The 25,835-nt window shown below is 43.0% G+C and overlaps 1 protein-coding gene across 1 annotated transcript in view; it reads right to left on the bottom strand.

Moving 5' to 3' along the window:
• The window catches only part of LOC136879115 (pupal cuticle protein Edg-91), a 35,498-nt gene that overhangs the window by 7,815 nt on the left and 1,848 nt on the right, over window positions 1-25,835 (bottom strand). Inside the window, exons 2-3 of the mRNA XM_067152862.2 lie at window positions 14,415-14,562; window positions 9,473-9,889 (exon numbers count right to left, since the gene is read on the bottom strand). Coding sequence (XP_067008963.1) covers window positions 9,473-9,889; window positions 14,415-14,562 — 565 coding nt within the window. The remainder of the gene's footprint in view (window positions 1-9,472; window positions 9,890-14,414; window positions 14,563-25,835) is intronic.

The raw sequence follows: 25,835 nt of genomic DNA, 5'->3' as shown, positions 1-25,835 counted from the left end.
CGGTTATGAAAACGACACACATTTAGATGATGGCCGAGAGCTGACCTTTGCCGTATTGAGTTATTAGATCTGCGGTTCTTTTTTTTTTTTTTTTTTTTTTGCTAGGGGCCTTACGTCGCACCGACTCAGATAGGTTTATGGCGACGATGGGATAGGAAAGGCCTAGGAGTTGGTAGGAAGCGGCCGTGGCCTTAATTAAGGTACAGCCCCAGCATTTGCCTGGTGTGAAAATGGGAAACCACGGAAAACCATCTTCAGGGCTGCCGATAGTGGGATTCGAACCTACTATCTCCCGGATGCAAGCTCACAGCCGCGCGCCTCTACGCGCACGGCCAACTCGCCCGGTATCTGCGGTTCTATCAGTAAATATTTACTATACATCGCTGTCAGACAGCATAGAGAAGGGAAGGAAAAAAGTTTTTCTTTTCTCTTTTTTTTTTTTTTGCTATTTGTTTAAGGTCCCATTAACACAGCAAAGGATTTCGGTGACTGAGGTTGCGAAAGGGCTAGGATTGGGAAGGTACCGGTTGTAACTCTTATTAAGGTACCTACAGTCACAGCCAGCATTTGCCTGGTGTGAAAATGGGACACCACTGAAAACCATCTTCGGGGCTGCCGACGGTGAGATTCAAACCCACTATATCCCGAATGCAAGCTCACAGCTGCCCGACCCTAACCGCGTGGCCAACTCGCTCAGTAGAAAGATTACGAGACATAGGACACGGCTCCGTTTTCGCTGTAAACAGGTTATGAAAAGCGACACTTTAAAATGATGCCGTATTGAGTTATGAAATCTGCAGTTCTGTCAGTCTGCCATGGACAACGCTGACTACAAATTAAGTTTTATACGAGAATAAGAATAAAACAAAAGTAATGAAATATACCATAAACGGAGAAAGAAAGGCCGTAGTCAGATTGGGTGGGGTGGGAAGAAACTGTTAAGAGATGAAAAATTTCCCTTAGCTTGGCAGCTTAATTTCACCTGATGAAAGGAGCAAAAGGGAGATAAGAAGCAGAATAGCACAAGCCAAGGAAGCGTCTATAAGAAAAGATCATTGCTGATATCTAAGGCAACTAGTATAGATGTTCGTAAGAAATACATTAAAACATTTGTATGGACTGTTGGACTGTATGGGTCAAAAACCTGTACTCTCGTGGAGAGAGGTAAAAAGAAAATCCACGCCTTTGAAATGTGGTGCTGGCACCGTATGCTAAAAACACCAGTAGGGTAAGCAATGAAGAAATTCTGAAAAGTTTGAATGAAACATACCAGCTGGTAAAAATATTAGAAAGTAGAAGGAAGAGATTTACAGGTCACCTGCTCAGACATTCAACCTGGTGCACCAATCTGACGGAGGGAAGGATGGAAGCCAGAAGAAGAAGAAGAGGAAGACGAAGAAAAGAATTTATGGCGGACATTAGGAATGGACGACCGTGCACAACCGTAAAGAAGTTAGCACTGGAGAGAATGCCTCTATCGTGAGGATGGCAATGCTGCGCACTAACCATGTAAGGTTGAGGAGATAAAGAAAAGACGAGAATCCACATTAAAATAGGTGGAGATTTAGGCATTGCATATAGCCCATAGACATTAGTAAAATAAACGCTATTTTAGGCGAATATTTAAAAACTGGATGCACAATAAACCAACCTGATATAGTGAAAGAATCATAAGTCCAAATTCCGTTGTTAACTTGTGTCTTTGAAATAACCGTCTTTAATCTTATTACGGAAACCAGAAAAAATGACTTGAATAATTATATGACATAATATCTAAACCTGATTTATAAGTAATTCTTAGTCATACGTAAAATCTGCTCTTCACCTTGATGATATTTAGGTTCAACTGTGTATAATCATCGAACATATACAATTAATTACGGAGCGAGTTCGTCGTGCGATTAGGCTCACGCAGCTGTGAGCGTGCATTCGGGAGATAATGGGTTCGAACCCCCAATGTCGGCAGCCTTGAGGATGATTTTCCGCGGTTTCTGATTTTCACTCCAGGCTGTACCTTAATTAAGGCCATGGCTGTTTCCTTCCCACTCCTTACCCTTTCCTATCCCATCGCCGCCATAAGACCTATCTGTGTCGATGCGCCGTAAAAGAAAGTTGAAAACAAAAGGAATATATTGTTCTAGATCCGAACTGAATGTTTTTTCCGTTAGATTGAGCAACTGCTTTTATAACTTGTACTTTGATCATATCTTAACGGTTATCTTAAAAGTATTACATGATTATGCTGTATGAGGGATTTTTAGAAAGATCTCTTATTTTCGAATTTGTTACTTGAATCCAGTGCTCCACCTGTCAAGGGGGTCACCGCTCGTCCTGTATGGAAGTTTCACCAATAATAATAATAATAATAATAATAATAATAATAATAATAATAATAATAATAATAATAATAATAATAATAATAATAATAATAATAATAATAATCGTTCGTTCGTAATCTGTTTACCCTCCAGGGTCGGTTTTTCCCTCGGACTCAGCGAGGGATCCCACCTCTACCGCCTCAACGGCAGTGTCCTGGAGATTCAGACTTTCGGTCGGGGATACAACGGGGGAGAATGACCAGTACCTCGCCCAGGCGGCCTAACCCGCTATGCTGAACAGGGACCTCGTGGAGGGATGGGAAGATTGGATGGTACAGGCAAGGAAGAGGGAAGGAAGCGGCCGTGGCCTTAAATTAGGTACCATCCCGGCATTTTCCTGGAGGAGAAGTGGGAAACCACGGAAAACCACTTCCAGGATGGCTGAGGTGGGTATCTAACCCACCTCTACTCAATTGGCCTCCCGAGGCTGAGTGAACCCCGTTCCAACCCTCGTGGCACTTTTCAAATTTTCGTGGCAGAGCCGGGAATCGAACCCGGACCTCCGGGGGTGGCAGCTAATCACGCTAACCACTACACCACAGAAGCGGACATTAATAATAATAATAATAATAATAATAATAATAATAATAATAATAATAATAATAATAATAATACCGAGCTCGATAGCTGCAGTCGCTTAAGTGCGGCCAGTATCCAGTATTCGGGGGACAGTAGGTTCGAAACCCCATTGTCGACAGCCCTGAAGATGGTTTTCCGTGGTTTCCCATTTTCACACCAGGCAAATGCTGGGGCTGTACCTTTAATTAAGGCCACGGCCGCTTCCTTCCCACTCCTAGCCCTTCCCTGTCCCATCGTCGCCATAAGACCTATCTCTGTCGGTGCGACGTGAAGCAAATAGCAAAATAATAATAATAATAATAATAATAATAATAATAATAATAATAATAATAATAATAATAATAATAATAATAATAATAATTCACCATCATTATTTTGTATTACACGCGGTGAGCCACCCTGCTGTAAACACTTACATCGTCGTAAGCAATTGTCAAATTGTTTCATGACCGTTGAAATCTCTGGTGCAGTTCCCTAGTTCGCTCTCGCCGCTCACATTACTACCAAGAAGATGAATGACTTAATGTCAACATTGGTTCTTTCAGTTCTTTCAAGGTTGTTTTCTAACGACGTCTCAATATATCAGCATTTAAGTCAACAGCTGTCTTTACACATGCTAATTGGTGTGGTAAAACTTTCGTAAGAAAAATAAATTAGCATTGTTAGCTGTATTCAAGTTCAGAGACCGTCAGTGTCCCGTGTTAGGTAACAGTACAGCTATGTGCTAAACAGCTCTTACTAAGCTCAGCTACAGAGTGAGTGGCTACACGATTCGGGCGGTAGTAACTGTTAGCTTGGATTCAGAAGACGGCGCGGTCGAATCCCACCACCGGCAGTCCTGAAGATGTTGTTCTACGGTTTCTTATTTTTACATCAGGCAAATTCTGGGGCTGTAGCTTAATTAAGACCATGGCTCCAGCCTTGACTGACTGACTGATGAAGGTTTAATTCCCTACCCTGAAAGGATAGGGCGGGTAACGTCTTCTTTCTGCAACCTCCTTCCCCGTTCTAGCCAATGGTTGCCGAAAACCTAAGTGAGTTAGTTAAATGTTAAACTACTAGAAACAAAGTAGACTCAACTACCGACTGTGATTTCAACGAATACATCGTGCAATGCATGAATGATCGATCTGAGGGTGGATTTTACTTCTATCTTGGTCTATACGCAACAAACACATCTGCTCGGAATAATACTCGCTTCTGTGGTGTAGTGGTCAGTGTGATTAACTGCTATCCCCGGAGGCCCGGTTTCGATTCCCGGCTCTGCCACGAAATTTGGAAAGTGGTACGAGGCCTGGAACGGGGTTCAATCAGCCTCGGGAGGTCAACTGAGTAGATGTGGCTTCAATTCCTACCTCAGCCATCCTGGAAGTGGTTTTCCGTGGTTTCCTACTTCTCCTCCAGGCAAATGCCGGGATGGTACATAATTAAGGCCACGACCGCTTCCTTTCCTCTTCCTTGTCTATCCCTTCCAATCTTTCCATCCCCCCCGCAAGGCCCCTGTTCAGCATAGCAGGTGAGGCCACCTGGGCGAGGTACCGGTCATCCTCCCCAGTTGTATCCCCCGACCCAGAGTCTGAAGCTCCAGGACACTGTCCTTGAGGCAGTAGATGTGGGATCCCTCGCTGAGTCCGAGGGAAGAACCGACCCTGAAGTGTAAACAGATTAAGAAGATTTCATTGTTAAATTGTAATTTTCAGCTGGGCCGAGTTGCTCAGGTTCGATGCCGGCACAGTCCGACAGGTACTCAGGTGGGACGTAAAAACAAAATTATGTTTATATTATTGAATACCTTAAACCTGCGGATATATTTCTTAATGTCCATCTAAGAGCCGTGGACGTCTCTTATAATGGTCACTCAATGAAATCGATTGTAGACAAGAGCTTTAATGGCAGAGGGTTTATCGAGCTCGATAGCTGCTGTCGCTTAAGTGCGGCCAGTATCCAGTATACGGGAGACAGTGGGTTCGAACCCCACTGTCGGCAGCCCTGAAGATGGTTTTTCGTGGTTTCCCATTTTCACACCAGGCCCTTTCCTGTCCGATCGTCGCCATAAGACCTTTCTGTGTCGGTGCGACGCAAAGTAACATGTAAATAAATAAATAAAGGGCAGTGGCCACTCCTGGCTATTCATATACTCGCAAGTGCACACTCAAATTGGTTAACATGCATGACATTTATTTTAAAGAAAAAACATTAAAGAAAATACATGTTTCCTATCATATAAACATATGTTTTCGCTCTCTTTTTGCGCGTAGCCTCCGTGGCTTAGGTGGCAGCGTACCAGCCTCTCACCGCTGGGTTCCGTGGTTCAAATCCCGGTCACTGCATGTGAGATTTGAGCTGGACAAAGCGGAGACGGGACAGGTTTTTCTCCGAGTACTCCGGTTTTCCCTGTCATAATTCATTCCATCAACACTTTCCACTATCATTTCATTTCATCTATCAGTCATTAATCATTGCCACAGAGGAGTGCGACAGGCTTCGGCAGCTGGCACAATTTCTATCCTCGCCGCTAGATGTGGGCTTCATTCATTCCATTCCTGACCCAGTCGAATGACTGGAAACAGGCTGTGGATTTTTTCTCTCTCTCTCTTCGCGCGCTCTCTCTATTTCTATTGTCACCTTTCACGAGCAAGTTTCCTGACAGAAAGGCAATAACGGGATCCTCCGTTAGAGGAGAACAGGGGGCAAGGCAGTCTAGCGGAAGACTTTTGGAGACAATGCTATGAATTGCAATAGGTTCTGCGCATTCACTTTTGCGAGTTTCACTGAGGGGTGTAGGAAACCTCTACACAGTCCGAAGAATTTTCACCACAACTGGTGCAGCGCTCCACTCACCCCAAGTCGGGTGCATTTTTCTCGCACTTGCTAGATCAGGCCAATTGAGTGAAAGGTGTCTTTCAGTACGGAGCCTTTGCCACCGCACTACTTGCCCTGCTTGTCTTTAATAGATAAATTTCCCAGCGAAAGAGACCGTAAAATGGACTCAATTCATCCCCATGTGGTCTAAACAGGTAGATGGAGATACGGGGAGTGTCAACGGTTGGTGGAAGGGTAAGTCTGATATTCTCTTCATGTGCCAATTTGTGTATGTGAAACAGAGAGATACTGCAAACCCATTGAATACACCGTGAGCCGCCATGTTTAATGGACATTTTGACATATAAATATGTCTTACGGGTGGGAGTCATTCGAAAATTTGTGCAACGTGACACAAGAAAATGTGTGACGGAAGTGTAACCATAGCAACCGTGTAGGCAGTGATGTAAGGTATGGAAGGATTCTCAGCAATGTTACCTAGCAACCATAGCAACCGTGTAAGCAGTGATGAAAGGTGTGGATGGATGGTCAGACAGTGTAACCTAGCAACCGTGCATGCAGTGATGTAAGGCATGGAAGGATGCTCAGACAATGTTACCTATACAGATTTCACCCAGAGAACCAGTCGTGATGTAAACATAAGCACGTGCTTGGGTTAACGTTTATTGGTTAGTGCTGCCGCGGGACACCTACGCGGAGACATGAAACTAGTTCGTTAGCCACATCGTGGCTAATGCGATCCTAGGTGCAAAATGTCGGAAACATAATTTAAGTCGGAGAAATATAAAAAAACTTTTTGTATTCAGTGTTATTTAATATAAACAAGCATTTCAAATTGAAGAGCACAATGGACGCATTCGCTCATGCTTGACCCGCCATTTTGTTAAGCTGTTAGCTTAGGAAGCAAGCAGTACAGTGTGTGAGTGAGTGAGTGAGAGAGACATTACTTGTTCTTGTGCAATGTGGATCATCGAGTTGAGTTCGTTAAACATCGCAAAGGGAAACCTTTGAAAAGTGGCGAGAAGGCAATTGCATTGAATATGTTTCATAAATTTTGTAAGAAATACCCGACTTTAGCTTTAAAGGATTTGCGAAGCTGACATCCGAGTTCACTTGTGTTTCGGAGTGGAGCATCGCGCAGCGAAGGACTGCACCAAAGATTGTTAAGAACACCTGGGAAATCGAAGAAGAGCTTACTTGGAAGACGTTCGTCCTTTATCATATTCTGATTAGGTAAAGTACCGGTACTGTATATTTTATTGTTTTAATATTGCCTCTTCTAAGTTCCTCGCTAGAATTTTACTTGATTAGAATATTAAATGTGTGAAGTTTTACTTATATGCGCTGTTATGATTGATTTATTACGTATTTACGTTTCGGCCATAAATTCAAATCTACCTCTCTTTTCTGATATGTTAAATATCGAGATGCCATTTATCATTCATTGTTGTTTATTTTTCGCGGACAGTGAGTATAATTTGTGCCGTAATCCGCATCACAATTGTCTGTCAACTACTGTACATGTTGACGTCAGTGGTATCCGGCAACAGTCTATGTAGAGCTAATCCTGATGTAATCGCCGCAATCAAGCGAAGTAACGACAGTTTCAAGACTGCCCACGTGGTTCCTGCCATGTGTCCGGGAGTAGCCCAGTGATTCTCCAATCAGCGTTTAGACCGCGGATGGATACATACGGATACACATTTTTCTTTGTTTACATCAGGTTCGGTTCTCTCGGTGACGGGAGAATAGCAACCATAGCAACCGTGTAGGCAGTGATGAAAGGTGTGGATGGATGGTCAGACAGTGTAACCCAGCAACGGTGCAGGCTATGTCATATGACTGGTTCATCATCATCATCATCTGTTTACCCTCCAGGTTCGGTTTTTCCCTCGGACTGAGCGAGGGACCCCACCTCTACCGCCTCAAGGGCAGTGTCCTGGAGCTTCAGACTCTTGGTCGGGGGATACAACTGAGGAGTATGACCAGTACCTCGCCCAGGCGGCCTCACCTGCTATGCTGAACAGGGGCCTTGTGGAGGGATGGGAAGATTGGAAGGGATAGGCAAGGAAGAGGAAAAGAAGCGGCCGTGGCCTTAAGTTAGGTACCATCCCGGCATTCGCCTGGAGGAGAAGTGGGAAACCACGGAAAACCACTTCCAGGATGGCTGAGGTGGGAATCGAACCCACCTCTACTCAGTTGACCTCCCGAGGCTGAGTGGACCCCGTTCCAGCCCTCGTACCACTTTTCAAATTTCGTGGCAGAGCCGGGAATCGAACCCGGGCCTCCAGGGGTGGCACTAACCACTACACCACAGAGGCGGACTTATGACTGGTTGCCATCTGAAATTAGCAGCCGTTGATGGATGGCAATGACCGGGAGACATAATTTATGATAATTTGATTTTTGCAAGGGAAAGGTGCTTTCTTTTTTCAGTAGGCATTTCGCTTTGGACTAAATGCGTGATAATCTCAAGAATCACTTATAATTCGAGAACCAGTAAATTCCCATGAATCCTGTACACTGTGATGAGCGTAATTTAAAATTACATAAAGATAAATTATTGTAGACATTACATAGCTATTCTCTCTAATTAGTTTCTTCCCTCTTGAAGAGTAATGCGACAATGTCATTAGATTACAGTCCGCCTTCGTAGTGTAACGGTTAGTGTTGTTAGCTGCCGTACTCAGAGGCCAGGGTTCGATTCCCGGAACTATCAGAAATTCAAAAATGGCAGGAGGGCTGGTATGTGGTTGAAATTGTATATGCAGCTCCCCTCCATTGGGGTTGTACCTCGGGATGAGGACACGAGGTTTTTTGTTAGTTCGGCTCCATGGCTAAATGGTTAACGTGCTGGCCTTTGGTCACAGGAGTCCGGAGTTCGATTCCCGGCAGAGTCGGGAATTTTAACCATAATTGGCTATTCCCTTGTACGGGAAATGTGTGTTTGTGACGTCTACATCATCATTTCATTCGCATCACGCGCAGGTCGCCTACGGGAGTCTGATCAAAAGACCTGCACCAGGCCTCTCCAGAGGCCACACGCGATGATGATGATTATTATTATTATTATTATTATTATTATTATTATTATTTGTTTACCTTTCAGGGTCGGTTTTTTCCTCGGACTCAACGAGGGATCCCACCTCTACGGCCTCAAGGGCAGTGTCATGGATCTTCAGACTCTGGGTCGGGATACAACTGGGGAGGATGACCAATACCTCGCCCAGGCCCCCGCACCTGCTATGCTGAACAGGGGATTTGCGGGGGTTGGAAAGATTGGAAGGGATAGACAAGGAAGAAGGAAGGAAGCGGCTGTGGCCTTAAGTTAGATACCTAGCATCCAGGCATTTGCCTGGAGGAGAAATGGGAAACCACGGAAAAACACTTCCAGGATGGATGAGGTGGGAACCGAACCCCCCTCTACTCAGTTGACCTCCCGAGGCTTAGTGGACCCCGTTCCAGCCCTCGTACCACTTTTAAAATTTTGTGGCAGAGCCGAGAATCGAACCCGGGCCTCCGAGGGTGGCAGCTAATCACACTAACCATTACACCACAGAGCCGGACATTATTATTATTATTATTATTATTATTATTATTATTATTATTATTATTATTATTATTATTATTATTGTATTACAATCAGAATGAGCCATTTTTCTCTAATCTTTATATGACATGTCTTAACTTACCCGTATCCGTAGCTCGAGGAACCCGCTTGGCTGGCCGAAAAACTCCCAGACGCTCCACCGAATCCGAAGCTGGCACTGGCCGAATTGCTCTGGCTGTGGGAACCACCGTAACCACCTCCTCCGTGACTGGGGTAGTAACCACCGCCGCCATGACTGGGATAGTAATTACCTCCACCGTGACTGGGATAGTATCCACCACCTCCGTAGTTACCTCCACCATAGTGACCACCTCCGTGACTGGGGTAGTATCCACCACCACCTCCATAGTAGCCACCTCCTCCGTGGCTAGGATAGTATCCTCCGTGTCCGCCGTAGCCTCCATAACCGCCGTATCCACCATATTTCTTGTAACCATATCCGTAACCGCCACCCCCGTAACCGCCACCGCCGTAACCACCACCTCCGTACAGCCCACCACTGGAAAAAGAGACGGTATGTGTAAGTTCAAACTCTTTCTTTATTAATTTTTACTCATATATCATTTTTATAACCCCATAAATTTGACAAAGTACATTTATTCAGCTGTCAGAACTAAAAGCATTGATGTATTCAGATTTCTTTCTTTCTTTCTTTCTTTCTTTCTTTCTTTCTTTCTTTCTGTCTTTCTTTCTTTCTTTTTTAACCTGTCCGCCTGCATGGCTAAATGGTTAGCATGCTGGCCTTTGGTCACAGGGGTCTCGGGTTCGATTCCCGGCAGGGTCGGGAATTTTAACCATACTTGGTTAATTTCGCTGGCACGGGGGCTGGGTGTATGTGTCGTTTTCATCATCATTTCATCCTCATCACGACGCGCAGGTCGCCTACGGGAGTCACATCAAAAGACCTGCATGTGGTGAGCTGAATTTGTCCTCAGACACTCCCGGCATTAAAATCCGTACGCCATTTCATTTCATTTCTTAATCTGTTTACCCTCCAGGGTTGGTTTTTCCCTCGGACTCAGCGAGGGATCCCACCTCTACCGCCTCAAGGGCAGTGTCCTGGAGCATGAGACTTTGGGTCGGGGGATACAACTGGTGGCGAGGACCAGTACATCGCCCAGGTAGCCTCACTTGCTATGCTGGCCAGGGACCTTGGTAGGAGATGGGAAGATTGGAAGGGATAGATAAGCAAGAGGGAAGGAAGCTATTTTTGCTATTTGTTTTACGTCGCACCGACACAGATATGTCTTATGGCGACGATAGGATAGGAAAGGCCTAGGAAGTGGATGGAAGCGGCCGTGGCCTTAATTAAGGTACAGCGCCGCCATTTGCCTGGTGTGAAAATGGAAACCACGGAAAACCATCTTCAGGGCTGCCGACAGTGGGGCTCGAGCCCACTGTTATGTTCTGAACACGCTACTAAATATACTTATCCAGTACTTAACATTACTTTATTAGGAAAAATGCATTTTGTCACAGCATTGCGTAACTATTCACTACAAAGAATGTTCCAATGAGAAGAACAGCTGTTCTCTCCAGAGAGTATACATCTCTGTGTTGTTACGCTGTTGTTACTAGCGCACTCACTGTATTATTTTTAAATACACTATAGTCTCCCCCACTTAGAAATGTGTTATACACTGAATTTTAAATAAACACTTTGAAGCTGTGAACTTATCAGATAAGGAATATAGACGAATTAAAAAAAAGGGAAAACCAGATAATCTATTGAATTTTGAAAAAGGTACTTCACTTCTCACAGAACAGTTGAGCTGAGTTGGTTCACAAAACAAAATCACGGAACCGCACAGGCAGTCGAGTATGTCTTGATGATCTACGGACACGTACATTTGTTGGAACATCGGTATTCTGTCGTAGTGTCTCTGTCGTATCTGGGGTTGATGGATTTTCTACTGGAACAGCTGGATCTTGGCGTGGTGATACTGTTAAATCAGGATTAACCGAGACATGGTATTCTGGAGCTCTAGGTACGTTGTATGACTGGGCTGGTTCAAATGTAACTGATTTAGGTTGAATGAGTGTCCCACGCATTTGGTCAATATGGCGTTTCAGTGTCCTTCCTGATTCGTCCAAAATAACTAGGTAGTGTCGCTGACCATACTTTTTTACAACCTTTCCAAATTTCCAAGTGTACTTGTTATTGCAAAAGCATCTAATAGTTTAGCAAATTGTTCTGAATCCATTCTTCTGAGTGTAACCTAATTGTGTCAAAACAGCGGTAAATATTTTCGGTGGTCGATTGATAGTACTGTGCAGGATATTAGCAATACTTATTTATACTTTCACCTCGTCGCCAACTGTTATGTTCTGAACACGCTACTAAATATACTTATCCAGTACTTAACATTACTTTATTAGGAAAAATGCATTTTGTCACAGCATTGCGTAACTATTCACTACAAAGAATGTTCCAATGAGAAGAACAGCTGTTCTCTCCAGAGAGTATACATCTCTGTGTTGTTACGCTGTTGTTACTAGCGCACTCACTGTATTATTTTTAAATACACTATACCCACTATCTCCCAATTACTGGATAATGGCCGCACTTAAGCGACTGCAGCTACCGAGCTCGGTAGGGAAGGAAGTGGCCGAGGCCTTAAGTTAGGTACCATCCCGGCATTTACCTGGAGGAGAAGTGGGGAACCACGGAAAACCGGAGGTGGGAATCGAACCCACCTCTACTCAGATGACCTCCCGAGGTTGAGTGGACCCCGTTCCAGCCCTCGTATCATTTTTCAAATTTCGTGGCAGAGCCGGGAATCGAACCCGGGCCTCCGGGGGTGGCAGCTTATCATGCTAACCACTACACTACAGAGGCGGGCTGGTTTTTTTTATATTTTTGTTTCAAGTGATGTCAGTAGGGAAGAAAGCTAAGATAATTGAATGTCACACTGAATGTCACACTAGGAATACAGAACTGGAACGGGAAGATAATTTCAAGTATTTAGGATGTGTGTTCTCCCAGGATGGTAGTATAGTAAGCGAGATTGAATCAAGGTACAGTAAGGCTAACGCAATGAGCTCGCAGTTGCGATCAACAGTATTCTGTAAGAAGGAAGTCAACTCCAGGACGAAACTATCTTTAGATCTGTCTGTTTTCAGACTAACTTCGCTTTACGAGAGTGAAGGCTGGGTGGACTCGATTTATTCATAAGCTAGAAGTAACAGACATGAAAGTAGCGGGAATGATTGCTGTTACAAACATGTGGGAACAGTGACAGGAGGGTACTCGGAATGAGGCGATACAGGCTAAGTTAGGAATGAACTAGACTGACCGAGCAAGTGGCTGTGCGGTTTGGGCCACGTAGATATCAGTTTGCATTCAGGAGACAGTGGGTTCGAACACCACTATCGTCCCCCTGTGGGTGGGGGCGGTAGAATAACACCCACGGTAGCCCATACCTTTCGTAAGAGGCGACTAAAAGGGGCCCCAGGGGCTCTAAACTTTGGAGCGTGGGTTGGCCCTTAGCTGAGTCCTGGAATTACTTCCACTTACTTTTGCCAGGCTCCTCACTTTCATCTATCCTATCCGACCTCCCTTGGTCAACTCTTGTTATTTTCCGACCCAAACGCTATTAGGTTTGCGAGGACTAGGGAGTCTTTCATTTTCATGCCCTTCGCGGCCCTTATCTTCCTTTGATCGATATCTTCATTTTTCGAAGTGTCGGATCCCTTCCATTTTTCCCTCTGATTAGTGTTATATAGAGGATGGTTGCCTAGTTGTACTTCCTCTTAAAACAATAATCACCGAGCTCGATAGCTGCAGTCGCTTAAGTGCGGCCAGTATCCAGTATTCGGGAGATCGTGGGTTCGAACCCCACTGTCGGCAGTCCTGAAGATGGTTTTTCCGTGGTTTCCCATTTTCACACCAGGCAAATGCTGGGGCTGTATCTTAATTAAGGCCACGGCCGCTTCCTTCCCACTCCTAGCCCCTCCCTGCCTCATCGTCGCCGTAAGACCTGTCCGTGTCGGTGCGACGTAAAGCAACTAGCAAAAAAAAAAAAAAAAAATATTAATAATAATCACCACCACCACCCCACTATCGGCAGCCCTGAAGATGGTTTTCCGTGTTTACCATTTTTACACCAGGAAAATGCTGGGTCTGTACCTTAATTTAGGTCACGGCTGCTTCTTTCCCACTCCTAACTTTTTCCTGGCCCATCGTCGTCATATGACCTACGTGTGTTGGTGCGACATATAGCAAATTGTAAAAAAAAAAAAAAAAAAAAAAAAAAAAAAAAAAAAAAAAAAGACCAAGACGACGATGGCCAGACTCGGTTCCTAATGGTTTAATTAAAGAGATAGAGGTATGGAACTAAACGAAGTCATAAAGCTAGTTAGAGTATTGTGGGGGCATTCAGTAAATTTACAGAGGCTTGTAAACTAAACGCTGAAAAGCATTATAATCTATAATGAGGGAGTATGTATGGATTTTTGAAATAATAATAATACTAATAATAATAATAATAATAATAATAATAATAACGTTTAATGATTATTTCAAGAATATGGTCGTGATTTAAATTGTCATTAAAATCCTACATTATATGTGTGAAAAATAGCACTTCATCAAATGTTTTACCTCGGAAGATAACTAAAATATAGACGATGGAAGTTACGAAAAATGATATTTACACGATAATTTTAACGACCTTTTCTGTGAGCGCTATTATAGTTACGAAGATATATTTACATTACATTCATTTTGACATTTTTCTACACTATTTAAAAAAATAAGACATATTTATTTTTTGTATTATTTTGTCTGATTTGACATGGAATCCCGTATGCAAACTGGATGGTGTGTGGTGGTTCCAACGATTCAGCAACATTGTGCTTCTCCGATCTCAGACTAGGATGGTTCCTCATCAGCAAAGTCAAGTCTATTCTGACCATCTATAGCACTTTGCAGGAATTTTCATAAATGTACTTCGTATTTTATATAAATACACGACATAGCCTGGCTATGGGTTCAGAAGGGGATATGTAAGTGCTATACTTACGCTGCTAATCCAAGAGCCTTTCCGACGAGTACACCTTTGCCAAATCCAATAGCTTTCCCAAGCAGCAAGGTACGCTTGTCTCTCACCAGTTCTGGCTGCTCTCCGGCAACCTGAGTGTCTGCAGAGTCAGAACTGGCTACAGCAGCTTCTAAAATTCACAAAAATAGATCAGTTAGACAATGTTTATACAATCTCACAACAGACGTTAGAATAAAGTTCATTTCGTTAGGTCTGCTATTATGTGGAAATATCAAGATGTTGCCTTTGGTTTAAGAAAACCTAAAAGATAATTTCTACAGTAGGCCTACATTTTAAAATAATGCCCACACACACACACACACACAAAGGAGGGTCCAATCGCCAGGAAAATATTCGGAAAATATTTTCGGCAGAATTGTTGCATTTTAGGAGAGATGAGTATTCAAAATATCCTACTTTACTTTTATTCTGTTGTCGCTGTCCTATTAAGTTCGCGTTTTAAGACATGTTAACATAGATACGTTTTTGAGTGGTGGTGGTGGTGGTGGTGGTGGTGGTTATTGTTTTAAGAAGAAGTAGAACTAGACAATCATCCTCTATATAACATTAATAAGAGAGAAAAAAGGAAGGGATCCGACGCTCCGAAAAATGAAGGTATCGGCCAAAGAAGGACAAGAGCCATGAAGGGCGTGAAAGTGAAGGACTCCTTAGCCCTCGGAAACCTAATAGCGTAGGGGTCGGAAAAGAACAAGAGTTGACCAAGAGAGGGCGGATAGGATAGATGAAAGTGAGGAGCCTGGCGCAAGTAAGTGGAAGCAATGCCAGGGCTCAGCCAAGGGCCCCGTGATCACCAACCCACCTGGGACCCCTCTTAGTCGCCTCTTACGACATGCAGGAAATACCGTGGGTATCAGTATACCGCCCCTACCCACAGGGGGGTACATTTTTGTGTTGGGTGTCTATCTAGAATTACCGTCATTTCTCCGATACCATTGTAACCATGGCAACCGGGGTTCTTCATCTACGTATTCTAGGTCAGTAGCGTCATCTGTACGTTGGTATAAGAATGCGAGCTTCGTCAGAATGGGTACCATTTACTATTTGATAATCGATCTCAAGTCAGCTCCTGCTTAAGAATTTCTCTCCTTCATCCGTGATACGTTCGCCCTCGAATTACAGCAATTAGCTTTACGTCGCACCGACACAGATACTGTAGGTCTTATGGAGACGGTGGGAGACGAAAGGCCTAGGAGTGCGAAGGAAGTGGTCGTGGTCGTAATTAAGGTACAGCCCCAGCCCCTGTTCAGCACGGCAGGTCAGGCTGCCTGGGCGATGTACTGGTACCCCTCCCCAGTTGTATCACCGACCCGAAGTCTCGCGCTCCACTGCCCTTGAGGTGGTAAAGATGGGATCCCGCGCTGAGTACGAGGGAAAAACCGACCCTAGAGAGTAAACAGATTGGGAAAGAAAGAAATAATAATGATAATATTGTTATTTGCTTTTCGTGCCAGTAAATCGAGGCTGACGTATTTGAGCACCTTCAAATACCACCGGACTGAGCCAGGATCGAACCTGCCAAGTTGGGGTCACAAGACCAGCGCCTCAACCGTCTGAGCCAATCAACCTGGCTGAATATTTTTATTTACAGACCAAATGTTATTAAAAAGAAAACGAAAATTAATTAAGTAATACCTTAAATAATACAATTGATGCCAGATTTGGAAAATCCGGCTACTTGGTTGAATGGTTAGCATTAACCTTTGGTTAATAGGGCCCCGATTTCGATTCCCACTCGGAACAGAGATTTTATCCGTGTTTGGTTAATCCCTCTTGCTTGACTGATTGTATTAGCACACATCTTCATTGATACACACCGTCGGTATTACTTTGAGGGATGGCAGAGAAACCAGAATATTATTCCTGAGCTGAGTTTCAATTAATTCTTGTCCTGTTCCATGGCTAAATAGTCTGGCTATTGGTCACAGGGGTTCCGGGTTCGATTCCCAGCAGGGTCGGGAATTTTAACCATAATTGGTTAATTCCCCTGGCACGGAGACTGGGTGTATGTGCCGTCTTCATCATCATTTCATCCTCATCACGACGCGCACATCGTTTACGGGCGTCAAATCAAAAGGCCTGAACCAGGTCTCTCCGAAGGCCACACGCCGTTATTATTATCAGTTTTTGGTCAGACTCGACGGCTAATGTGTCAACATCTTGGCATTCGGTCCTTGAGGTCCTGAGTTCGAGTCCCCACCGGGTCAAGGGATATTTCTTGGCTCGGAATGTGGACGTTTGTGCTTCAACCCCCCCCCCCCTGCACATTTCTGCAACTCACAACACTATCCTCCACCATATTAACATGCAGTAACCACCTGCCCTCACTGGTGGATCTGCCTTACAAGAGCTGCACAAGACTAGCAATAGGCACACGAAACTATTATTATCATTATTATTATTATTATTATTATTATTATTATTATTATTATTATTATTATTATTATTATTATTATTATTATTATCATTATCATTATTATCCGACTCATTGGCTGAATGTTCAGCGTTGAGATGTTTGGTTCAGAGGTTTCCGGGTTCGATTCCAGGCCGAGTCGGGGCTGCGTGTGTGTGGGTTTGTCCCAACACTCTCCCCTTCTCAGAAACACGCCATGGTGATTACATCCCTACATATAGAATTGGCGTCAGGAAGGGCATCCGGCTGTAAAACATGGCCAAATCCACGTGTGCTGCATGGTTCACACCGCGACCCCATAGCTGTCTACGTCGTCGTCGCCGTAAACGAAGACGTGAAAAGACTTTCGTGTGCACAAGTGTCTAGATAACTTTCGAGAAGCACTGTTCCAGAATTTTGGAAAATAAAAATTTTCCGAATTGTGTTGGAGCAGTTGACGGAAAATATATCCTTAGCTAATACTGAAGAGAGTGGATCCAAATCATTGTCTGAAAGGTCCATGACTTCCTCTCTTACATGACAACAGACCTCCCTGTGTGCCTCTCTTATTTTGTTTCCATCCTTGAAAGTCTCCAGTGACTTGTTCCTTAAAACAGGGCTAGCTTCCACCTGACAAATCAACGGTACATTGACTACAACCTGTGTCTGACAAGTTCGGTGAATGGTCTCATGAAATAAAGACAACGTAAGTTACACACAAAACTCCTTTACTGGCCTTCAAAGTAATCTCCGTTAGCTGCAACACACTTTTGACATCGAATGTAAAGCTGCTGGAAGCTGGCAGCAAACGCTTCTTTTGGAATCTCCCGGAGAACCCTTGTCACGCGTTATTGAAGCAATGGTCGTTACACTGTCCTTGCCTACATCCACTTCATCATTCGTAAGGACAGTCGCCGATCATTCGCAAGCATCTGTGGCACTCGTTCGATGTTGTCTGGAGATGTGCTTGTGGTTGGTCGACCCGAACGCGCCTCGTCCTCAACATCTTCTTTTCTATCTCGAAAGCGTTTAAACCAGTCAAAACCGCACTTTCTACTCACTGCTTGAGCGTGGTGAACTTGCACTAACATTGCGTGTGTTTCCGTTGCCGTTTTGCCAAGGTGGAAGCAAAACTTCGTGTTAACGCGTCGCTCCGTTTTGCGCTCCATTGTGCATTGACACGAGTCCTCACACTGACTCCGTGCGATATGTTGCAGCGTTCAACTCCGTTTAACTGTGTTGAGTTGACCGATAGGGGCACTTGGTGTCATGTCTCGCAATGCTATGCGCGAGCGCATCGCCCGAACTAGCACGGCGTACAAACTAGGCGACCATTCACCGAACTTTTCAGACACAGGTTGTGTTTTACTCATCTTGAATATGGTTACAGACATAAACGTGAGGCAAACTTAATAGACCGAGCAAGAGGTTGTGCGGTTTGGGTCACTGGGTTCGAACCCAACTATTGGCAGTTCTGAAGACGGTTTTCCGTAGTTTCCCATTTTCACCCCGAGGCAAATGCTGGGGCCACGGTCGCTTCCTTTCCACCCCTAGCCCTTTTCTATCCTATCGTCCCCATGAGACATCTGTGTCGGTACGACGTAAAAGAAGTAAATACATAATTCACCGGTTAAGATAAGATTAGGGTGGCTGTTCCCTGCGTGACGGACCGGGAGTCATATTTTTTTAAAAAGCAAAGTCATCTCCGTACAGGCTATGAAGGCCCTAGGAGGGGTGGAAGGTAAAGGCTTCCACTATCCGCAACCTCGACACTTGTTGGGGTAGAGTGGTTAGGTCTACGCCCGGCCGCCTTTGCCCCCAGGAATTAACCTGGTACTCATTTTTGGTGTACGCTGAGTGAACCTCAGGGCAATATGCACCTCCGGAAGTGGAAATCTCGTTTCTTAAATTTTACGACTTCCTGACGGTGATTCGAACCCACGTCCTTCCGGGCAAACCGAACACGCCTTTACCGCCTCGGCCAGGCAGCCCCTGCGAGTCAAAATTAGTTGGTATAAAATGCAAAAGACATTCACAATGGCAATTTTCTGTTGAATTGTACTTTACTGCCTCTGTTTGCGTATAATTCGAGTTTTCCAGTATTCGGTCTGGCCTTGTTCCCTTTCGCCTAAAGCTATCGATAGTCGTGCTGTTAGTAAAATACAAACATCCCTCGTTATACGTGATCTCAGTTTATCCGTTTTCACTACAACGCGCCTTTAAACAGATAATTTTAAAAATCACAACCGGTAGAAATTTCGCAATCACCTTGTGTGCGAAAAGGATAGATTATATAGACTGAATACGAATTAAATTTGCTGCTTCGTCATTCATCTCGATTATCCAGACAAATCAAAGTTTTCCTTCCGAACAGTATGATATCTTTTAAAATTATTGTGTCATTACGTCACTGAAACTATTGAAATACAAAAACTGCCAACAAATATATAAAGGGAAGTGGTCCCTATTTTTGCAAACTTTGTATAACCCTCTTATCTTTGCACAACAGTTCTACATCACAACATAGTGCGTCTTTGTTGCCGTGTACAAATTGCAGTTTTCCGTTTGTGAAATGAAAATTCATAGCCATTTTACAGCCATTCAACTGTGTCAGAAATGAAATGGAGTCCCCATCTATCGGCAAGGATAGGAATTCTGCCGGCTCCCGAAACGAAGCTTGTTGCACGCCTCTGGAATAATGATTAATGACTGACATATGAAAGAATATTGGAGAGTGGTGCTGGAATGAAAGATGACCGGGGAACTCGGAGTACCTGGAGAAAAAGCCTGTCCCGTCTCCGTTTTGTCCAGCACAAATCTCACATGGAGTGACCGGGGTTTGATCTACGGAACCAAGCGGTGAGAGGACGGCGTGCTGTCGCCTGAGCCAATTTATTTTGCTTACAGGTGAAAATTGTTAATTTTTTTAAACCTTTCTGCCGGAACGCCTTCCCCTATCTCAATAATGCTAAATTCAACTCACTTTTCGCGAATTCCTGGTATGTTTTTACTTTTTTATTTATTTTACGCCCACATTGGAGCACTGAAATCAATCTATATACAGCCAAGTCTTGTGAATATTGGTTACAAATTTGGTTGATGTTTCTTCTTTTGTTCCCAGAAATGTTTCATTCTCTCTGACCTGGCTGCCCGTTCTTCGTCAGTTACAGTATGTTGTACTGTTTGCGTGTATAGGTCTTTAATTTAAGTCTCACGTTGTTATTTCTCAGGATCCTCTTCTCTTCTCTGCTTTCAATTTGTTGATTGTCAAGCCTAATTCATTTAAATCTTCTTGGACTTCTTTGGACCAGTGATTTTTAGTTTTACTATTCCAAAAGTAGTTGAATAAATGTTTGAGTATCCCAGTCTCTGGTAGCCTCTGCTTTTCTTTTATAGAAGTAATTAACCACGTAAAGCGAGGGACGCCTGTAAATGAAAGAAAACTGAGCACACACATTTAATGAACACGTATTATCTCGCATGTTTCCGCAGACTCAGGAAACGGTCTGCGGCTAGAGGTTAGTTAGTCTGATGAGAGAGATGAGTGTGGCATCCGTGTGTGTCTAATAACTGTCCAACAGCCGCGCGCTTGAAAGAAATATATACGCCTCACGCCTTCTAACGACCTCGAGTAAGAAAATAGCCATGAAAAACTGGAAGAAGAAGTTAATCCTCATCTAGTGTCGTAAGGAAAATGTCAGTTTCTGGTAGTCGAAGAAGAAAGAGGAATTTAGGAGCACCGCCTGGCTCAGATCGGGATTACCGAGCTCGATAGCTGCAGTCGCTTAAGTGCGGCCAGTATCCAGTAATCGGGAGATAGTGGGTTCGAGCTCTACTGTCGGCAGCCTTGAAGATGGCTTTCCGTGGTTTCCCATTTTCACACCAGGCAAATGCCGGGGCTGTACCTTAATTAAAGCCACGACCGCTTCCTTCCAATTCCTAGGCCTTTCCTATCTCATCGTCGCCATAAGACCTATCTGTGTCGGTGCGACGTAAAGCAAATAGCAGATCGGTATTGTGATGTTTCGTGACAATTCCAGCTTATGGTATATCCTGGGGTTTCAATAGGCACTGAAATGGCGTATGGTTTTTGTGCCGGGATGTGTCGCGACCTGCGCGTCGTGATGAGGATGAAAATGATGATGAAGACGACACATACTCCGTGCCAGGGGAATTAACCAATTATGGTTAAAACTTACGACCCTGCCGGGAATCGAATCCGGGAACCCTGTGACGAAAGGCCAGCACGCTAAGTATTTAACCATGGAGCCGGACTATAGTCACTTATACCAATCAAAGAAAAACTATAAGTCGTATCAGACTCTTTGACTGAACGGTCATAGTAGCGACCTTTGGTTCAGAGGTTCCCACATTCGATTCCCAAGCAAGCTGGGACTTTAATTGCGTAAAGTTAATTACTCTGGTTCAGGGAGTGGGTTCCTCTTAATAGGCCTACGTTTCTCTTCGAGGAAGGTCATCCAGCCGTAAAACTCGGCCAAATACACATTAGAGTACCGACTCCAATAAATTACGAGACAAGCCAGGAATAAGATGCCAATAATAATGGCACTGGCTTTACGTCCCACTAACTACTTGTACGGTTTTCGGAGACGCCGAGGCGCCGGAATTTAGTCACGCAGGAGTTCTTTTACGTGCCAGTAAATCTAGCGACACGAGCTTACGTATTTGAATACCTTCAAATACCACCGGACTGAGGTAGGGTCTATTCTGCCAAGTTGGGATCAGAAGGCCAGCGCCTCAACCGTCTGAGACACTCAGGGAACTAGTATTTTTTATTTATATTTCAATTTGCTTTACGTCGCACCGACACAGATAGGTTTTATGGCGACGATGGGAAAGGAAAAGACTAGGAGTAGGAAGGAAGTGGCCGTGGTCTTAATTAAGGTACCGTCCCACTATTTACCTAGTGTGAAAATGGGAAACCACGGGAAAGCCAAGTTCAGGGCTGGCGACAGTGGAGCTCAAGCCCACTATATCCCGAATGCAAGCTGGCAGCTGCGTGACCCAAAGTGCATAGCCACTTGCTGGATGTTATTAATTCTAACAGTCGCTAACGGAAGAGATAGCGGCATCACGCTAGGGGATGGCCACCGGTTGTTACTTAGACCAGTGATTTTCAAACAGTGGTATGCGTACCCCTAGGGGTACCCCTGACACTTTTAGCGGAGTACGTGAGCAGCCTTCAGGGAAAACTGAAGAAAAATTAAAACATGGAAATAAATAAGAAGAAAGTTTAATATGTATATATGGAGCCACGCTTCGCTTGAAAGTTCCACCCGGACTCCGATACATCAGAAAACTATGTCACACCATGCAAGTACACCCATCCCATTGAAATTTTGATTGTTCGCCATGTCTGAATTTCAGAATAAATATAGAAAAAAATTCATCTTATTTATTCATTTGATATTTAAGCTAAAATCCAGTGTTTTGTGAAACTTTCACTATCACTGTATTATAATGTCCGACTCGCTGGCTAAATGGTCAGCGTACTGGACTTCGGTTTAGAGGGTCCCGGCTTCGATTCCCGGCCGGGTCGGGAATTTTAACCTTCATTGTTTAATTCCAATGGTTCGGGGGCTGGGTGTTTGTGCTGTCCCCAACATCCCTGCAACTCACACACCACACTTAACACTATCCTCCACCACAATAACACGTAGTTACCTACACATGGCAGATGCCGCCCACCCTCGTCGGAGGGTCTGCCTTACAAGGGCTGCACGCGGCTAGAAATAGCCACACGAAATTTATAATAATTGTATTATAATTGATACAGACACAAATTCTTAATTTTCTTATGATGTGTTATAAAAATATATTTTACCCCTTCAGTGGCGGGTTTTGGCAGACCTCCTGTGCTAGAAAATTGAGGTTTTTTTGGAGGAAATTATTTATTTTTACGAAGCAAGAAATGAGTAATTATTATTAAGGGAACACTTTCATATATTATTCAAGGTTAATAAAATCTTACTTTACACTTTTTTACAGTAGGCCTGTGATATGGTTTCATAAAATATTGGTGTTTTGAGAATACTGTCCTGTCAGCAATATATTTTTATTTCAGGCTTTTGTATTATTCCCATCAACAACACTAACGCAATAAATTTCTAAATTTCGTAAGAGTTTTTCTTCAAAACTGTGGCCTTGTATGCGGAGATTTATTTACAAGTTTTTTAATGCACTTTTAGCATAGGGCCAATGAATTTCTTCCGTTCACTACCAAATTTACAACATTCGTTATTCGTTATAACCAGTTCAAAACCGTCAATCACATTCACCTCTGGTAATAATCCAACCCTCACACCATGATTTCCCGTAAATGGAATTATATTAGATCTCACACTATCCCCAGGCTTACACTTTTACCACACGAATGTATGGTATATTCATCATCTACCATCACGTTAGATTCAGACGTAATATTTTCTTCACTTTCCCTAGAACTACTAAGAAGGTTATCATCTGAATAATCAATAGAATTATTATCAATACTATCAGAAATACTAATGTCACTTAGAGATTTATCTTTGATGTAGATCCTTATTTTGTCTTCAGACGAACTTCTCTACCGTTTCGCGCTCGCCATTTCTGTTTACCTCTTCAGCTGGCCAGAGATTGTGTATGTAAAGTAGAGAATATAAGGCATATTTTAGGCCGGAAGCTTCATGAATACAGCAGGAAATCCTTCCGCCATCTATTGAGAATGCTGGGAAGAGATTGCTGTACCCGAGAAATTATTGGGCGATCGCGAAATGAACACTGCAGCTAAACGAGAATTTCTCGGGCGTGCCACTGAAGAGGTTAATTTCAGGATCTCGTGTTATTTACGAGTTGTACTTAAAATAATGGTTTATAATCAGTTAAAATGCCTTAATAATTAGCCAGGTAATCATACTTATTAAATCTATTGTTGAATTTTCCATGGTTTTCTATTTTCACACCAGGCAAATGCCAGGGCTGTACCTTAATTAAGGCCACGGCCACTTCCTTCTAAATCCTAGACCTTTCCTATCCCATCGTCGCCATAAGACATATCTGTGTCGGTACGACGTAAAGCAAATAGCATAACACTTGTGTATAAGTACGATGACTAGTGGGCGGTATTGCTCATTAAAGAAAGTGCCAGTGACGAGTGACTACCGCAGCGCAGATCTAACAAGCGTAATACATCACACTAAAGATATTTGCCGATGATCACAACCAAGATATGCTACTAAAAGTGCTTGAATGGCCTGTATCCGACCTTGCAACAGTCACCCAATCTTAGGAAGTGAAATAAATCCCAGATAGAGCTGTGTATTACGGACTCTAGATCACTATGATAAAGTATCCACTCCCACTTGGAACTGCAAAACCAGCGTCTTTGGTGTGGTTAAAAATGTTGCCTTAAAAGTTATTAAGTGTATATACAGTATGTCATAAGCAACCAGGTGGTGCTGAACGCGTTCCTGACAGCATAATTAACATATTACGATTTATTTTCGTAATATCCTCCTTCTGCATATCACTTCCTTAATAAATTCAACACGCATCATTTATCCACTGAAATAGTCTAAACATTAGGTTGTTTTTCTAAAACTAAACGGTCTTTCTTCCTTAATGCGAAATTCTGTGTAGCACTTCGTATTTTTACATGAGTGTCCGTCTCAAATGTTGTGGCTTTGTGGCAATATCCCTCCGCACGTAGTTTTGTAGCATTTCACACAATATGTCAAATTATCTGTATCCTTTATGTGTTCGAATTTTGAGGCAATTCACTGGGCCGGAAGGATGCGTTTCATTTAAAACGTGCAATGAATATTATAAAAATGACTCAATATACCACTTTCTTTTACTTCTCAAAGGATTTCGAATTACTCATATAATTTAGGGAGCCATTAAAGAAATATTGTATCCATCAAGCACACAAAGACCTTTACTGGACTCACAACAGCCTCATCTTTTAAAGATCTTCATTTTCGCACATGATAACGGGAATATGCTGACACCTAGACCATTGAAAGTGAATGTTACGTAATGAATTGACCGGCAGAATTAGTGGAACACATTAATTTTCAAAATAAAAAGCATGTTAAATTGCAAAATATTTGTTTTATTATTTACGTTGTTTATTTTCATGAAAAAATTATCTATTTAAGGGTAGCAATACCAGACAGATAACATGAACATAATCGATATAAATAATGAAACAAATGTTTCACCATTTAACATGCTTTCTCCTTTGAAAATTCAAGTGATCCATTAATTTTACCGGTCAGAACATTTTAATGTCTTTAAAATGTCTGTAACAGATGAATATGACTTCACTGATGCATTCTTGTACCCACAGAAATGTCTGAAAATACTCCATTAATGTGAACGCTTGGGTAGGAGAGATGTTTCTGGATTCGCTTTCTGTGCTCTAGGCAGTGAATCCAATGCTAGGCTAAATGTGAGAGAACTGTATCAATAAACTTAGCGACTTATTAAAGAACTTTGTAAATGAACAAAATTCCTGTACTTCAGCGTCGTTAGTGCGTGAAGGGGCGTCAATCAACTTATTATTATTATTATTATTATTATTATTATTATTATTATTATTATTATTATTATTATTATTATTATTATTATTATTACAAAGGTATTAATTAACATCTGTTAATTTTACTGTACATTACCACCAGATAGGCAAAGCTTTCGAGTAGACGCCCATAAGCGATCTGTGACTCTATGAGATTGGAGCCCTTCCTAGAATGAAATCTAATATTGAAGATGGCAAAAATACCCAGTCCCCGAGCCAGAGGAATTCTGTAATAATGGTAAAAAATAGGCTATATACTTTTGTATTTTATGTAACCATAATATTATAAAAGCTCTTAAAAATGTTTAGTGATACTCGGAAAGAAAGGTATTAAGGACAAGTAATTTACAGGTTCGAGTCCACGATGCGACTTCTACAGCAACTGCACTAACTACTTGTAATTTCGCTTAAC

The sequence above is a fragment of the Anabrus simplex genome, chromosome 8 (genome assembly GCF_040414725.1).
Source record: "Anabrus simplex isolate iqAnaSimp1 chromosome 8, ASM4041472v1, whole genome shotgun sequence".
Taxonomy (NCBI): Eukaryota; Metazoa; Arthropoda; class Insecta; order Orthoptera; family Tettigoniidae; genus Anabrus; species Anabrus simplex.
This window is presented reverse-complemented; position numbering and strand designations above follow the sequence as displayed.